General features: G+C 40.8%; 1 protein-coding gene across 1 annotated transcript; it reads right to left on the reverse strand.

Annotated features, from left to right (window-relative positions):
* Nucleotides 1-125: 125 nt before the first annotated feature.
* Nucleotides 126-16,630, reverse strand: LOC116066571 (matrilin-2). Its single transcript, XM_031322716.2, is given in 12 exon segments — nucleotides 126-395; nucleotides 2,811-2,903; nucleotides 3,260-3,412; nucleotides 3,520-3,930; nucleotides 5,243-5,365; nucleotides 5,521-5,643; nucleotides 6,313-6,435; nucleotides 6,795-6,917; nucleotides 9,325-9,447; nucleotides 10,955-11,527; nucleotides 12,790-12,934; nucleotides 16,147-16,630. Coding segments are annotated over 11 exon segments (2,028 nt in total). The 5' UTR covers nucleotides 12,917-12,934; nucleotides 16,147-16,630; the 3' UTR covers nucleotides 126-339.
* Nucleotides 16,631-17,963: the final 1,333 nt, after the last annotated feature.

The following is a 17,963-nucleotide window of genomic DNA, read 5'->3' on the forward strand; positions in this document are numbered from 1 at the left end:
GTATTGTTTGAGTCAGTGAAGGTATGCAGTTAAATTACTGACTGAACAGCTTTCATTTGTTTTTGTGACGTACCGTGACTTATGCCCTATATTGATCATGAAACCTGATAATCACACAACAAATGTGAAGTGTAAAATATTTATTTGTCAGTTTACTGTACAAAGTTATTCATTTGATTTGGCATTACATTAAGAACATTACAGACACAAATACACTGTTGTATACAAAAAGTGTAAAAATAGCTTCAGTAGAAAGCATTGCATGTGTAGCTTGTTGAACAGGATTAAAGATGAATGCTACACTGCAGGTTCGGGGGGAGGGGGATGAGTCTCAGCCTTTCATTTGCGCACAACTTGATTCTCGAGTGACTCCAGCTTCTTCGACATGGCTTCAAGTGGGCATGTAAAGGAAAGATGCAGATACAAATGAAAACACAACTTACCAAGTTCATCAAAAAACTTTTCACTAGGTCGGTCTTATCTTAAAGAGAAATTACATTTTAATAGTCAAGTTTTTCTGACCCCAGAAAATGACTATTTTATGTGTGTATACATGTGCAAAGGCAGTCAGGTCCCTTGTTGCATAGGTTGAGGTGTGCTTTTCCAAATCCTTTTATTTAATCTTTATTTTGTTAAAGGTGCAGTAGGTAAGCCTTTTAAAACTAACTTTCTGTCATATTTGTCAAACTGACCCTATGTTCCAGTAGAACTACATGAAGCAGGTCATTTAAAATAAATCCAGCTCCTCTGGCTCCACCTACAGCCTGAAGAGGGATTTGCAAAAATCCACAGCTCCCTGTTGAGATGCACCAATCAGGGCCAGGGGGGGTGTTTAACTGTGTGTCAATCACTGCTCATGCACACGCATTCATTCTCCCTTGTGGGGGGAGGGGCTTAGGAGACCGTTTTGAGCTTTAGCAGAAAGGGGGGAGGGACTGAGAAGTTGTCGATGCTGAAATTTTTCACAACCCTACCTACAGCACCTTTAGTAGATGATGCTTATAGCAGTCATTTGTTAGTTAAACCATAGTCTATATCCACGACGTTCCACTTCCGGGATTGCTCCGTTGCTGCTGGAAATTCCGCCGGATTTCACTTTTTTCCGATGTCCGGTACCTTAGGCTTTCTTTGTGTTGGAATTCTAAACTCTGGTGGATTTGTGAGGACTATGGTTAACTGCTCCTCAGATCTCTGCAGGGTAAATCCAGACAGCTAGCTAGACTCTCTGTCCAATCTGACTTTTCTGTTGCGCGACTAAAACAACATTTGAACGTACATGTTCCAGCAAAACAAGTTCCTTCCCGAGACTATTTGCAGAGGCACCGTGGCTCTTAGCGCCGCCCATGATGATTGTGATTGGTTTAAAGAAATGCCAATAAACCAGAGCACGTTTTTCTCCCATCCCAGAATGCTGTGTGGACTAGCCAGACCCTCCTCCGCAGCGCTGTGGAGGAAGGTCTGGCAATGCGAGACTGGTTAAACCATGACTTTGTGTTAATTGTCTGGACAGACAGGTGTCTCTTTGCCTGTAGCTTGCCTGTTGTGAGTTGAACCTCTGTTCGGAAGCTAGAAAGAGCTGTATTTTTTTGCCCTGTTAAAAGTGTTCATGTTTGAAGTTATATGTTTGTCATGGAGACTGAAATGCGGGTTGATAAAAGCCTTAGATTGTCTTTTGTGTTCGATCACAAATCAGTCAGAATTAAAGCCCCTGACAGATGTTGGTGTCGGTGAGCGTCCGCACCATTCGTACTAGTTGGCCCTTGTCAGCTTATTTCAGCCGATTCAGCATGTTGAATTGGTGGGGGAGCCCATCGGTGAGAGGAATCACTCTAATTGGCTATTTGTCTAAAGTGAATCAGTGCTCGAGAAGAAAAAACGTTAGGAAAGCCAGCAAATGGCTTAAGTCAAGAGGGCACACACAGAAGACTGGTCTCATTTTTCATCATCATCTCAAATCTGGCCAAAAATGACATTTGAATATTCCTTTTAAAAACACAGTTTTTTTTAAAATGTCTATTGGTATTTTAGAGAGCAAAAACACAGAGGTTTGAACTATTTGAATATATATTTTTGCACATTATGTCCATAAGAGGGCAAACATATACAAAATATTGTCTTGTAAATATTTTTTTTACAAAATAAACAAATAAAATAATGTCCTATACCATAAAATTTAATTTAAAGACCATAGATCTCTCTCCCTCTTTCCCTCTGCACCGTGGTTGGTCAAAAGACTTGAGAACTGAGCACAAGCAAGCTAGCTGTAGCCAGCCGGCCAGCTGCTATATGAGTAAAATGAATCATGGCCATCTGGAATGAAGCAACTGAAGACAAATGGATTAGTATGATTCAAGTGGGCAAACGCTATATCTGTAAAGCCACAGTCCTGGGTCTTCCGGTTTCCCTTTTTAAATGACGAAAACAGACTACCGCTAACTGCTAGTATGGAGAGTTTTTGTCACTTTCACAGGCGCAGGCGCAACGTACATCGTAGTTGGCCATCGGCTGTAGTCTGTGCGGTGTGATCAGTGTAATTTTGCATTGCCAAGCCACAGAGGTGAGGAGCCACAACAGTCGGCCTCAGTCGCCACTAGTTCTTTGACGTCGGGTTGGTATGTCAGGGCCTTAATATTTTTATACACATTTGTTTCTAAAATCATAAAACAAAGGACACTTAATGTGCTGAGTTTTTGTATGTAGCTCTCTATTCATTTGCACTTGAGGATTCTTTGACAGAGACCCAATCGACCCAAGTTTACAAAAAAAACATGTTGAATCTTGGAGTCAGACAGTTATTTAGAAAAGGATATTATTCTGCATCAGGTTCGTCAGCTTCTTGGTGACCTGGTTTTGAAACATTATCACGTTCTCACACTGGCACATGTTTTCATCGGACGGTTTGTCTGTGGAGAAAAAATACATGAGAAGAGAAGATTTTCCCATCTTTGAATCCGTTTTATTTCACCCCATCTCTTCTAATCTTTTCCTGCAGGTTTACCTCCCTGTCTCTTCCTGTAGAGAATGTAGTCGATATGAGGAGTACATGATTGCAGAGCAAAAGGACTGATCAGTTAGCCTATGTGAAACAGATAATTGCACAGACTACTGCATAAAAAATTTATAGAGTTGCTTGAAACAGTGATCATCATAGCAGCACCAGGTGGCAGTGATGCACCACTTTAAAGGAAGAGACAGTGCTATTAGAAATCTGACATTTTTGAGCATTTCTTTTGACAAATTGCGAGTTAGTTCAATGTACCTTTACATATCCTGGACTTGAGCTTCATTGTAATTTCTCCCATTTTGTCAAAATCTTCTGCGTAATAAAGGTGCTTCTCATCAGGCTCTGAAGCTATTTCTCTCAGCTCCTGTTCAATGGCTTTGCCAACACCCAAGGCATATAATGTGACCCCTGAAAATGACAAAGCAGAATAATGACAGGTAAGGCCTATTAGAAAGAACTTAGTTTGATTTAAAACGGTAGCGCGTTTGAATGGCAAGGCAAGACAATAAGCGTACCAGAGTTCTTTGCTTTATTAGCCCATTCAGACACGTCATCCTGTGATCTTCCATCAGTGAACACAATGCTGACACGTGGGATGTTCGGCCTGGCTCCTTCTTTAGCTGAAAAGCTGAGCTCAAACATGTGACGTAAGGCTGAGCCAGTCATGGAACCTCTCCCCATGTACTGCATCCGGGACACAGCCTGTTTGATGTTCTGTGCTGTGGTGTACTGGCCTAGGGTGAACTCTGTGCGCACCTTGGTGGAGTATTGAAGAAGGCCAACATGAGTGCCTGTCCTGGAAATGTCCAGTGAGTCCACAATGCCGTTTACAAACTGCTTGACCAGTTCAAAGTTGGCAGGGCCCAGACTCTTGGAGCCATCGATTACGAAAACCAGATCCATGACTCCATCGCCACACTCTGGCTCTGTCAAAAACAAGGACAACAAGTACATGCTTTATGTATTTTGACTTAGGAGACAGTCTATATCAAAGAAAGTTAAGATCATACTCTTGCAGATCTTCCCATCTTCAGCTAACATAAATCCTTCAAAACATCTGCAGATGTAGGAGTCAGTGGTGCTGACGCACTGGTGTTCACAGCCATGCTCCACGGTCTGACACAGGTCCAGACCTGTCAGTGCAATTATACAGACACAAGGATATATATATATGCAGTGCCTAAAATGGGCCAGTACTCAGCAGCACTGAGTACCAGAACTTCGGAATTTTGTATCTTACTTCTAATTGTTATTAACAGCATTATTAATAGGCTAATGTTTAAAGCGAAATAGGCTACATATCATTATTTACAGGGACAAACCAAGCAATTAAATGTAAAATCAGACATTCTGTACCCCCATATAGCCCGAATGGAATGATTTTTTGTTTCATAACTGTGAGATTGGTAGTCGGAGCAGGCTCCTTAGATCGAATCGGTCGACGATTCAAGGTCACTACTACAATATATAGCATAGATATACACATGATAATCATAGCTGCTGAATTAGGGTACTGGCCCCTTTTTTGGACCAATTCAGGCACTGTAAATATGATTGTATGAGTGTCTAAAATATGTTTTATTTATATATATTGTGAAAGGCAATGAGTAATTGTAGTTTTTAAAATTACAATTTGTGATCGTGCAAAATTGTATTCTTAATTGAACGGTATTGTAACTGTAAGTCCTCTGTCTTTGTTAAGTAAAGTTTAGGAAGGAGCAGGCTGCTACAAACAGAATATCCCCTTAATCCAGGGGGGAGGGGGGAAATAAATATGTTGGTGAGCACTAGATTAACACTGAACTTATAACTGGGTGGAATTCATCCAAAGTGATGTGACATATAAATACTGGAATAGGGGACAGTCAAAGCAATATTTGAAAACATGCTAATTAAAGATATTATTCTGAATTGGGTTTATTTTGCCTCACACAAATATCATATGTCTTTTTTAAACTGTGAAATAAGTCTTTAGAGTCAGGCTTTTCTTCACTTATCTACAGCTTAATATGAATTAAAATGAACATATGAAAATGAATCAGAAGCCTCCAAACTGAAACACACAGGAAAAAGACTCACTGCTTCAAAACTTACATTATTTACTGTCCTGTATGTTATCTAGTTTTTTTTTAATCTATTTTGTAGTATCCCATCAAATCATTGCATTTACATATTCAAATAATATCCTTTGGCTGCAGTACACTATGTATTTATGATAATGAATGAGCTTGGACTCACTCTGACATGTTTTTCCATCGGGTTGGAGTGTGAATCCATTTCTGCATTTACACACACATGAATCTTCTGTATTCAGAAACTCCTGCTCACAGCCATGTTTACCATCAGCACAATGGTCTATCTCTGCAGGAAACAGTCCATTTAGCAATACACACAGGACAAAAAAAAATCACACATCACTAAGAAAGAAATGTCTTACTCTGAAATATAGAGGGGAAAAAAACGTCTTTCTTTGTTGAAACGACAAGAAGAAGAGGAAAGAAACCATGCACACGTACTCTTGCATGTTTTCCCATCAGGTCTGAGTGTGAAGCCTTTCCTGCATTTACACACACAGGCGTCTTCTGTGTTCATAAACTCCTGTTCACAGCCGTGCTTCCCATCAGCGCAATGGTCCTTTTCTGCAGGAAATAGTCCATTTATCAATACAGACAGAATTGGGGAGTAATTACTGAAAATAAAAGAATACTCTCAACTGCTGTCTAGTCTGACCCATGGAAAGTATTCATCGCCAGTGGTATCAACAGTGAATACTGTTTCTCTATCGTATCGAGACCTCATCTCTCCACCGTTACATATTCCATATGCACGGGGAGGATCCCCCTAAGGTCAGTTACATGGATACTTCAAGATAAACCGGCTTGCCCAGCCACGCCCTATAAAGCACCTGTGCTGGCGTGGAATCACTGATAGTTTGATCAGAACCATCTCGGAGCAGCTTACAGCTGGAGAGATAGTCTCTTTACTCAAGGAACCAAGGTTACAATGTAACCGAGCGATATCACATCTAAAGGTAAGTTTCTTCTTGTGCTACAGTTAACATGCTTGCAGTCATGTTGAACTGTTGGACAAATTGTTCATGCAATCCTATAGCACTAATGAGAAACAGGTTGGAGGACATCTACAATAGTTATTGATGTAAACAGCGTTACACATGATGTAAATCAATAACACATCACTGAAAAAAATGTTAATCTGAAAAAAAAAAAATCTTATTTTGAAATTTTTAAGAAAATATGTTTCTTTGTTGAAATAACAGGATAAGGAGGAAAGAAGCAATGCACACGTACTCTTGCATGTTTTCCCATCAGGTCTGAGTGTGTAGCCTTTCCTGCATTTACACACACAGGCGTCTTCTGTGTTCATAAATTCCTGTTCACAGCCGTGCTTCCCATCAGCGCAATGGTCTATCTCTGCAGGAAATAGTCAGTTTATCAGTACAGGCGGGATTAAGGGTTAGGGTTAGTTAAAATTTAGCTATTTGTTGAGTTCTGCTACTCTGCCACTTTTAAAATATTAAAATTCAATGGACAGACCAAATCAAATTGAATTTGCACATTTACTCTGTGTTCCAAAAGATGAACTCCTTTAGTTTTTCTGAATTCTTCATATTGTTCCATTGTACCAGTGAGCACAAACAGACAACATCTAACTCCAGCCAGCTAAATGAAGTGGAGGCCAAGACCATTTTCCTCCTCTAAAAGTAAAAAACAAAATCAAGTTCTTTTTTGAAATATCAGCAAGGAAGTAGAAAAATACAACGGACACTTACTCTTGCATGTTTTTCCATCAGGCCTGAGTGTGTAGCTGTTTTTGCATTTACACACACAGGCGTCTTCTGTGCTCATAAACTCCTGCTCACACCCATGGGTGCCATCAGCACAGTGATCAATCTCTGGGTGACATAAACAGCACAAAACAGAGATTGAAGCATTGTTAACACTATTAACAAATGACAATATATTACTGTAGAAGATACTACTTAGCATCTGTGTAGCCTGAAATCATTACTTCCCAAGTTTACAGTGGTCCATTTCTGAGGATGAATCTTCAATAAAATAATACTTCTCATACTTGTCTATCACTAACATTATGTGTTCTTCTACTACTGGTACTGTAGCTTTAATTACTAGAATGTCTATTATTAGTTATGTTTTCTGTATGCATAAGATATTTCAGCTTGACACATAGTATACAAGAACACAAAAGGAGAAAACCATCATTTGTTTATCAAACATCTAAATCCACTCTCAGAAAGACTCTGGTAAAGGTGTAGATATGTGAACCCAAGACAAGAAAGATCAAACAATGGATGTTGTTTTGATTCCGTGATACTGACACCCTGGATACACCTCCACGTTTCAGCAGCTGCTCTGATGATTGCAAAAGCACACTTCCTTCAGGAAATCTCCCCCACGTTACTTTCTGTCAACATCCTCCAGAGGAGCAACAGGGACGTTTTCCAACAGTGGGTGGAGGGACATCACTGGTAGGATGAATGCTGTCTCTCAGTTGGATTGGAGGTGCATGAAAATGACTTTACACAATGCTTTATTCACCAAACCCCTTTGGCTACCGTGCCTTCCTCAAGGTGGCCCTTTATCCTTTAAGAATAAATATTGTAGAAAAATATTTTTAAAATTATGGTATGGTATTTTAATTATGGTAACGTTGATTTGGTAACTTAGTATTAATAGAGAGCCGAAGTCACACCCTTCTACTTCCAGTCCATGGGACCTATCTTTCGAAAAAATATGAACGGGAGTGAATGGGGAAAGACAAATTATTTTTTGATCAGGTTTGAATTGAGCCATGAATTACACATATGATGTTCATCAGTTTAATAGATAATTTCGCAAGTCAAGAAAGTCTCAGTTTATTGTTAAACTGTTGAAGTATCAGACTGTGAAAATACGTATTTAGAAAGACTGCACACTTCAAAGTCGCATGGATGACGTCTCGCTGAAGCTACGATGTCTGTGTGTATCGTACTGGGGATGTAACGTTACTCAAACGAGCAGAGGATCTTGCTTGTTCTTTTGCTTATCTGCTGAAAACATTTCACTGGATAAAACACATCAGGTAAGAGTGTGTTGTGGAACAGAGCTAAGCTAGTTAGCTAGCGAGCAAGTTGAGCATCAAGCTAGGTGACGTAAGTTTTGTGAGACGAGAGATGTAGTTCACTGAGCGGTTTCACACAAAACTACGACAAACCTAAGGCTTACTTAGACTTTTTTCGGTTGAAAAATGATCTTTTAAATTAACATTGAACATCATATTTGTAATCCATGGCTCAATTCAAACGGGGTCAAAATATAATTTGCCTCTCCCCGTTCACTACCGTTCATATTTTTTCCGAATTAAGGTCCCATGAGGTCCACCGGACCGCCTCTCTATAGTGATTGACTGTGTAAAAGGAAACAACAGAACAAACCCTCAGACTTTGTTATGTGTGCATTCTCAAAATTTTCATTTGAACTGGTTCAAGAGATTAGATAACCATACTCTGAAAAGGGTAGTTAAAAAAAATAAGAAAAATCCACGTGTGTATGCAACAGGGTAACATTTTTGTTAGGTTTAGTGAAGGTTATTGCCATAAAGACAAATATATTCAAATGTAGAATACAGTAAAAAATAGTTACTAGTGATGGAGAAGGATGAGAAGTCCCTGGTGAAGTAAGACATGTATTATTACTGTTGCATGTTTTCAGGGAAATGTTGAGTCGATATACTGGACAGCAGCGGCACTCACAGCTATCAGGTAGGTTGGAACAGATGTGTTCACAGCCATGGTCCACCACAGCACACATATCCTCATATACATATACATATACAATGTATATTATACATAGAGTGACAGTGGAGTTTGTAAAATTAAAACAATGAGCTGTAGGATGTTAAAACTCTGCAGAGCTGATCAAAACTACAGAGTTTGGTGATAGTTTTCTGTTGATTCATCACTAAGAATGATAAGTATTCATGTGATACATGTTGATATAGAAATTTGGATTATAGCCGCTTTAAAGTACTAGCAGATGACCCGCAGTGTCTCTGGAGCCATATAGAGATCAAATCCTCTATATTTGCAATCCCCTTTAGTCATCTCTTTTGTCATGTTGCCTGAGAAAGTTACGGTGCTTTGTGATCAAAGAAGACAGCAGTGGCATTAAGCAGCCTTGAGTGAGGAAAACTGTGTAAATGTAAAAAAAAAAAAAGCCTGTAGCCGAAAAAGAGAACACATTTTTCTGGGTAAATACATTTTTAAAAACAACAGTGAAATGAGAGAAAAGGAGTTCCTTCACCTTTACATGTCTTGCCGTCCGGGTTGAGGGTGAAGCCCTTCCTGCACTTGCACCTGTATGAGGCAGGGCTGCTCACACAGATGTGCTGGCACTGATGGTCCACCACCTCACACATCTCTGAACCTAACGCACGCACCAACATACACAACACAGACACTCAAACATAAGGTCCAGGAATTTTGGACCGGCATACATGAAAACCTATGTTGGATTGCAGGGACCCAGGTTCCATTCAGCCCAAGATTTTTTGTTCAATTCTAAAGCTGGGTCCACACTAGTTAATAGCCAGACAGATTGTTTTAAAGCAACACCAAAGATTCTTTTGTACCTTAAAATAATGTTTCCAAAAATCATTTCAGTGGTTCATCAACTCGTAACAGGGTGAACGGCACTTCTGCATTCGCTTTGCGGCCCTCTATCAGCTATAACCGCACTATGCAAGTTTGCCAGATCGGGTAGCGGATCTGTAGTTCGAATGAGACATAATGGACACAATTCCACAGCAAACATCTCCTCACTATCCGCTAGCTGCCTGTCTCCTGAACACACTGTAAAAAACATCTCCTCACTATCTGCTAGCTGCCTGTCCCCTGAACACACTGTAAAAAACATCTCCTCACTATCTGCTAGCTGTCTGTCCCCTGAACACACTGTAAAAAAACATCTCCTCACTATCGATAGCTGCCTGGCCCCTGAACACACTGTAAAAAAACATCTCCTCACTATCTGCTAGCTGCCTGTCCCCTGAACACACTGTAAAAAACATCTCCTCACTATCTGCCAGCTGCCTGGCCCCTGAACACACTGTAAAAAAACATCTCCTCACTATCTGCTAGCTGCCTGTCCCCTGAACACACTGTAAAAAACATCTTCTCACTATCTGCCAGCTGCCTGGCCCCTGAACACACTGTAAAAAAGTGGTCTCTGTAGACAGCCTAGGCTCCACAAACGCCAACAAAAACAAACTGGCCAACCTGCACCACCAAACATAACAGTCTACCAGCGTTCGTTAGTGCGCTGAAGGGAGGGGGAGGGGACGGGATGAGGAGGAGAGAGGGGCGAGCTAGCCTCGTTTTGTTTGAAAATACTTCAAATGTCAACAAGAAGTGACGTCACCCAACATCGCTTAGAGCACCTTTAAGAGGATGAAAGAATAAAAGGGTGCCGTCAATTCAGGAGTGGGTTTGTGAGATGGCTAGTGTGTGGGCGTTTTGGAAAGATGTCATATAAATGGTTTGCCAGATTGGATGTCTACACTAGAAAATGGGGAAAGTACCTGATCTTTCTGGAGGGCTCCTAAGAAGTGTTGTGCTGGGGAGACGTGTATGATGGGCTTATGGTGTAGTCATTGACACATAAGTTCATTTGGTTTATAGTTTGCCTATTTTGTTATCATTTTGTTGTATGGTCTTGAATATTGTAGTTACTGTGTCATCTTTTCTTGATTTATGTCTGGGTGGGTGGTGATGATGACAAAGGGGGGGGGGGGTGATATCTTCATGTTGCAAACTGTATGTTTTGTGTGTTAAAAAATAAAAATTGTAATCATAAAAAACAAATTGGTGCTAATACACATGCATGAATGAGGAGGGACACAAAATGGATCACAAAAATAGATGGGATTCATCACCTCCACACAGTTTGGACTGGAACACAGAGATGAGAGTTTCTATCTGGCTAAAGTTGGCCACCAGGTGCACATGTTCAGAGTGTGGCTCGCTCCCTATGGCCTTCAGAGTGTCCATATCCACCCTGCCCACTCCGACAGCAAATATCTGGATGCCGGCATGCCTTGCCTGAGCCGCGATCTCCTCCACCGTGTCTTGAGGCCGCCCATCAGTCACAACCATAGCGATTCGTGGGATGAGCAGTTCTGCCGGTCGTGCTCCCTATTTCTCAGTGAAGGCTGTCTCCATGGTGTACTGGATGGCCAGACCCGTCATTGTTCCTGTGGCAAGGTGCTCCATGTTCCTCACCGCCTGCTCCACCTCAGCCCTGGTGGTGTAGGTGTTGAGGGAGAATTCGGGCTGGACCACGCTGCCATACTGTAGCAGAGCGACCCGAGTGGCATCAGAGCCCACCCCGAGGAACTGCAGCAGGTTGATGATGAAGGTCTTCACCTTCTCATAGTCGTTGGGGCGGATGCTTCGGGAGCTGTCGATGACAAAGACGAAATCCAGCGGGATTGCTTTGCAAGGTTTCTCTGTGATGAAAGACATGGAGGTAGGTGATCAGGGAAACAAATACTGCAACTCACAGCTCAGTTTGGGGCAAAATCTAAAATAAATTCAAGAAAATAGTTTGACTTTGTATCTACCATACACTAGAAGACTCTGAAAAGACTTTGAAAAGACTAAAGTCCAACACCATCTCACATCTAAATACAATCTGTCATAATGTTACTGAGTTTTTAGTCACAGACTAGAAGATTTTACTATCAAGACTTAAAGCAGCCATATTATGCTCATTTTCAGGTTCATAATTGTATTTTAAGGTTGTACCAGAATAGGTTTACATGGTTTAATTCTCAAAAAACACCATATTTGTGTTGTACTGCACCGCTCTCTCTCACTGCTGCAGATCCTCTTTTCACCTGGTCTCTGTTTTAGCTACAGAGTGAGGCCTCTTTTCTTCTTCTTCTTCTGTACTATCTTTGATTGTACTGCACATGCCCAGTAGCTCAGATGTAGACCATGTCAGCTAGCTAGCTCCATAGACGTATGTTAGAGTAAAAGAAAGGCTGTTTCTACAACTTTGGTCAGTTACAAGGCAGGATTAGCTGGGAGACTTCTAAATGAGGGCGCACATGGAAGTAGTTCTATTGTAGATTATGGTGAACTTGTGTGTGTTGTAGCAGTGCTTTGCTATTGAGAACGAGGTAGCATGCTAGCGTTAGCATGCTAGCGTTAGCCATAGCGTTAGCATGCTAACGCTATGGCTAACGAGCTAATGGTTGCGGTTAGCCTGCTCATTTCGGCTTGTGACGTCACAAGCCGTGCCGATTTTGAACAGCTCACCCAGAGACTGAAGGCAGGACACATTCAGAAACCGTATCTCACTCTAAACAGCATGGGTGGATTTTTTTCAAAGTTTGTATGTGTGTGGAAGCACCAGAGACACAACATAACACCCCAAATCCCAGAAAAAGTGATTTTTTCATAATATGGGCACTTTAAAACTAACAATAATGTCAAACACGTTTGATTTTGTTGGAACGTCAAGATGGGAAAAAGACTTATTTAAGACAGCTCGGACTGAGTTTTATGACCACCTTACACCAAATGATGACGACAGGAGCGCGCCCCAACTCTAGCACAACTCTCATGATTTCGTTCTGATATTGGAAATGTGCCTGCAACAGGGAAATGGCTTGAAAAGTTGTTTGGTGTAAGGTCGGCATTAGATAGAAACAGACATAAATGCAGTTGGCAAAATACACATTTTGGTCTCCATCTGATCATTTACCCGCTGGTTTGGTTTGGACAGTAGTTTCATTTCGACCTCTGGCCGCGATGGGTCTGGGACGCCGTCTGTCCAGTCGAACTGCGTTACAGCACAACAGGAAGAAGAGGCCGAGGGCCAGTGACCTCATTCTGACAAGATGTGACAACTGCAGCGTTTGGAGAGAGAGAGAGAGAGAGAGGGAGAGAGAGAGAGAGAGAGAGAGAGAGAGAGAGAGAGAGAGGGAGAGAGAGAGAGAGAGAGAGAGAGAGAGAGAGAGAGAGAGAGAGAGAGAGAGAGGAAAGCACAAGAACTGATATAAACACTCCCACAATGCACTGCAAGCAGAGAACAAGACTGCATGGAACAGTAAAGTCAGAGACAGATGAGGAGAGAGGCAATAAAGCAAGAGGGAAACTGCAAGAAAATTTGTTATTTTTATAATCTAATTTTTTTATTTGGAAATGTTTAATCTGCATCAAAATCGACACAATGACAGTCAATCCTGTTAATTGGCTGATGGTGGCCATGATGAACACCTCAACCCTGTCTGGGAATATAACGTTTTGTACAAGAATGGTTTTTGCAAGATTTGATGTGAGTCAGACTGATTATATGAGGAATGGTAAATGGTGTTTTTTGCTAAAATTCAAAAAGCCCCTAAAATAACAATTTAAATTATTTTTTTAACCATAACCTCAAGATTCACTGAACAAGCAACAATCAAAGTTAAAGCTGAAAAACATCCTTTATTAGTTATTATATAATATCCATAAACTCAGCTAATAAACTTTGGGGTTTGATCTGATTTGACTGACTACCAGATTTAGTTAACAACATAAGGAAACTACCCGTCATCAGGCTTAAATGCTGATTGGTTCATGGAACTATTTGAGCCTCGCCCACTTCAAGCTGGTGAGACGAGCACAGACAAAAACACAGAATAAATGTGAAATAACCAAAACTGGTGTGGCTGATTGAGAAAATATGTTTCAAGGGATCAGGAATCCAGGAAAAATAAGGTTTAATTGGCTTTACAAATGGCCAAATGGTGGTGCTATTCAAATAAAAAAAAGCAATTCTTCCTTCTATTCCCATGGTCTATCTTTACACAAAATTTCACTGAACTCTGTCAATTATTTGTTGAAATATGCCTCCAATTAACAGACAAACTGGAGTCTGTACAGGACTGAAAACATAACCTCCTTGGTGTAGGAAACACATAGTGACTCTGTGCCAGTAAGGTAACTAGTGAAGTGCCACATTTAAGTTAATGATGAGGAGGAATATAAATAGGGAGAACTTTCACCTCCAGCATATTTGACCCCCTCAGCTTCAGATTTCACATTTTAGTGTGAATAGATGTAATGCACACAACATTGCATGGGTTTTGTAGAGCTACAGGAAAGAGCACATTCCAAATGGCATAGTCTGATTCTAAATGTGACATATTCACTAATGGCAGCATTACACTTTGGGTTCTGGTTCTAAATGAGTGTAGGCTACACCGAGCTACACACGAGTATCAAGTTTTCCCATCTGCCATCAAGTCCACAAACTCTCTATGAATGAATGAGCTTTTCAATGTTTTGGTGCATAGGTGGTTGACAGTGATTTAAGAGAGGCTGAAAGGTACCACAGACTGTTTCCCTATCACGTCCCCAGAAGAGCCATTAATGACCTGTCATACTCAGACTGCAGGCTCCACTGCTGTCTGAAACCTGTGTGTGATCGGTGAAGAAATAGCAAATATAGCCACATTTAAAAGCAGAATGACGTTGCATTGGTCATATAGATCAGATCTTAGTTCTAAGACAGCATGTAAGATGTTAGAAATTTCAGGATTTCTTAATGGAGTTCTGAACGTCTTTCTCTGCTCTGTTCAGGGTGATGACACTGAGCCCAGGCAGATGAACAGTCCCACATGCGATATTACGAATCCCACTATGGCCACGCCAAGACCAGCCCTTCAATAGCATTTATTGGCCAGGCGTCCATGCTTACGCAAGGTAACGTAACCCTATTTGTACAGGTCCTATCCCCTGACCAATCGGCTATCCTAACCTTAACCACACGAGGTCAAATGCCTAACCCCAACCAATCAAGCTGCTTCATAGTGCAGGTCTTGACGTAGCCATAGTGGGATTCGTAATTTTGCGTCCCACACAGACATGTATACGGTAGCAGCTGACCTGAGACCTGCAGGGGTCACATATCCATGTTGCACCCCACAGAGCTGTTGACCTCTGACCTCAAATCTGTTTGATGTCTCTCTGCCACAGGTCTAAAAGTGTTTTCTACATGAATTAGCCAACAGTATAACAAATATACTATCTATTTAAGGGCCATAGACCTCCATCCTAAATGTTCGTCACTTTCCACTAAGCCTGTGCATTACTGTGCGTCCTGAGCATGTTTTCACCTGTACTTAGAGCTGTCCACTTGTGATCCAATCACTCAGATCCAATTTGATACCAGGTCAGAACGGGGCTTCTGTCATTTGTCGACAGATGATTCCTTTAATATGTACACCATTTGGAAAATATTAAAGCTATAGTGTGTAGTGTGTGTTTCTGTCGCCTCCATGAGGAATTCTAAGTAATGACAACAAAACTTTCGGTGCATCCACATGACACAAACCTTCTGTGATCGCGCCCCTCCACACAGTTGCTTGTAACCAAGGAGGACACGGAGGATAAAAAAAAAAACATGATGGACTCTTCAGAAGAGGTCATTATCTTCTCTCGATTTTCGGGGCGCGTGAAATTCGCCTGATGACACTTCTGAACATAGTCATACTGAGAAATCCAGAGAGAGTTGTGTGGAGCTGATAGTCTTCATTATTTTTGTAGCAACTTATTTGGCAATGTCTTGAACGTAATGGACGTTTATTAATATCAAAAAGATACGCACTAAACCAGTGTTAGTGGCAAAGAAAGCACAGAAACATGTAATTATCCTTTACATTTGATTTCGAATATGATTTATTACAGTGATTACACAACTGACCAAAATAGGGGGGAGTCACTCACAGAGCAATCCCTCTCACATTTCCTCATGAATTAAAGCCAAGGCTATGTGTTTACTATGAAACACTAAAACAGTGTGTACCTAACCGTGTTTTATGGGACCTGATCTCTGTTTTGCACATTCCCTGCCTTTGATGGCTTTTCATGATGCAGGTGATGGAAACTGTCCTGTAAATATTTACTTCATAGAGAATACATGTTGCAGCTGGTGATTCCACTTTTTCACCATGTTTAAGAAAAATTACTCATTATTCTAAAAAAAAAAAAAAAAAAAAAGAAAAAACATAATTGCAAGTAGAGCCTGCAGTGCTTCAGCAACTAAACAGAGGAAAACATATCAAAACCTACTTACCCTGTTATGAAAACCAGCTATTTCTCCTCAACTCCTGGAATCAAAGTTTCTCAATAAATCCCAGGAATACGTCAAGAAAAGGAGTTCCAGCAGGAAGAATCAGTCAATAGTAACTCCAGACAGTAAACATGCATGCGTATGTCCCAGCCCTCTGGCGTTTTGTATCTGCTGAGGCACTTGCATTGCTCTGCCCCTTACTCCATCCACTCTCTGTTTCTCTGTTTACTCCCCCTCTGACTCCAACACGGAGACGCCTTCTTGTTCGGATCAGTCTGTTGGTAAAACAAGAACTCTGTGGATACTTTCACGAACAGAACTAACTGAACCCATTCATTTTACACCTTCAAAGTCCTTTAACATTTCATAATAAGATCTACGTGGAGTGGGCATGAGCCCTAAACCTTGCTCGTGTTCAGTTTCTTTTCTCGAGTTTAATGACTTCATTTGTTAAAGCAGCCTGCCCTTTATGTTTTCATGTTAAGGGACATTGATGGCATTACGTTCAGATATGTAATGGTTCAGTTACATATTTTAAAGGGGGTGTGTCTTAATCATGTAATGACTTGGATCTTTTTTGGAAGTTTGTATACTATCCATTGGGTGTAGCTTTTGATTTATTTGTTTGACATTCAACTTTGCACAAAAATTGAGGAATAGTTTCTGCTTTTTTTGGTGTAAAGGCTTAAATAAGTTTTAAAAAGGCACAGTCTACACTCGCGTTAGATTGTGTCCACTTATTTCTATGTGTTGTAAGCAATGAGTAATTTGTTAAAAGAATCAGAATAAGCTATTACAAGTCTTTCCTCCAAGAGAAACTGCTGTTCATTTATATTGTCCTGCAGTCTAACAGGCCAGAGCAACTGTGAAAGAGGTGTTTTGTAATTTTACAAGTGATGCTTGAATGAACTTCACATCCCCATTAGAGCAGCTGTGTATGGAAAGACCTGGTAAGTAAAGTTACCTGCCTGCCACACAATGAGCACCCTTATACAGAGTCACCTCTTACCAATAGTTTCCAGGACCACATCTGCCCTTGGCTGAGCATACAGTGTCAGTGTGAACAAAACAAACCTGTTTTCTAACTAAAGAGTTTATGCACATGCTTGCAGTGTTGGAAGAAGTATTCAGATTATTTACTTTAGTAAAAGTACTAATACCACACTGTAAAAAAGTTACTGTTACAAGTAAAAGTCCTGCATTGAAAACTTTTTTTTTACTTAAGTAAAAGTAAGTGTCATCAGGAAAATGTACTAAAGTATTCAAAGTAGGGCTGTCAGCATTAACGTGTTAATCGCGATGCGATTAAGGGCCGACGCGATGCAATTAATTTTTTTTAATCGCATTAATCGCATGCCGGCATTTATTCATTTATTTTACACTTCACTCGTGCCTAACAAGCTACTATTTTGACCCTTTGCAGCACCGTTACTTATCATCAAGCTGCCTCTTTCTCCTAACACATTCTGCTGCTGCAGGCATGATGGAGAAAGACAGCAGCAATGAAATCCTGAATGGCACTTTTTATTTTCCAAAACTCCCAGACAGCTCATAGACAAGTCGAAAGCCATATGCACATTGTGTAAAGCCGAATTAAAATATCCCCGAAGCACGTCAAGCTTGAGCTACCACCTACGGAGCTAAGCATAGTAGTACAGTTAACGTGATGCTACCCGCTAGCATGCTACTTGCCAACCTGTGGATGAAACCAAATCCCAAAAAATTACTACAGCTCTTGCGAAACGGGTGGCAACTAACTGCAGACCTGTCAGCATCGTAGAGGACTCGGGTCTTAAAGACGTACTATGGTTGGCATGTTC

This window comes from Sander lucioperca, chromosome 10 (genome assembly GCF_008315115.2).
Source record: "Sander lucioperca isolate FBNREF2018 chromosome 10, SLUC_FBN_1.2, whole genome shotgun sequence".
In the NCBI taxonomy this organism is placed as follows: Eukaryota; Metazoa; Chordata; class Actinopteri; order Perciformes; family Percidae; genus Sander; species Sander lucioperca.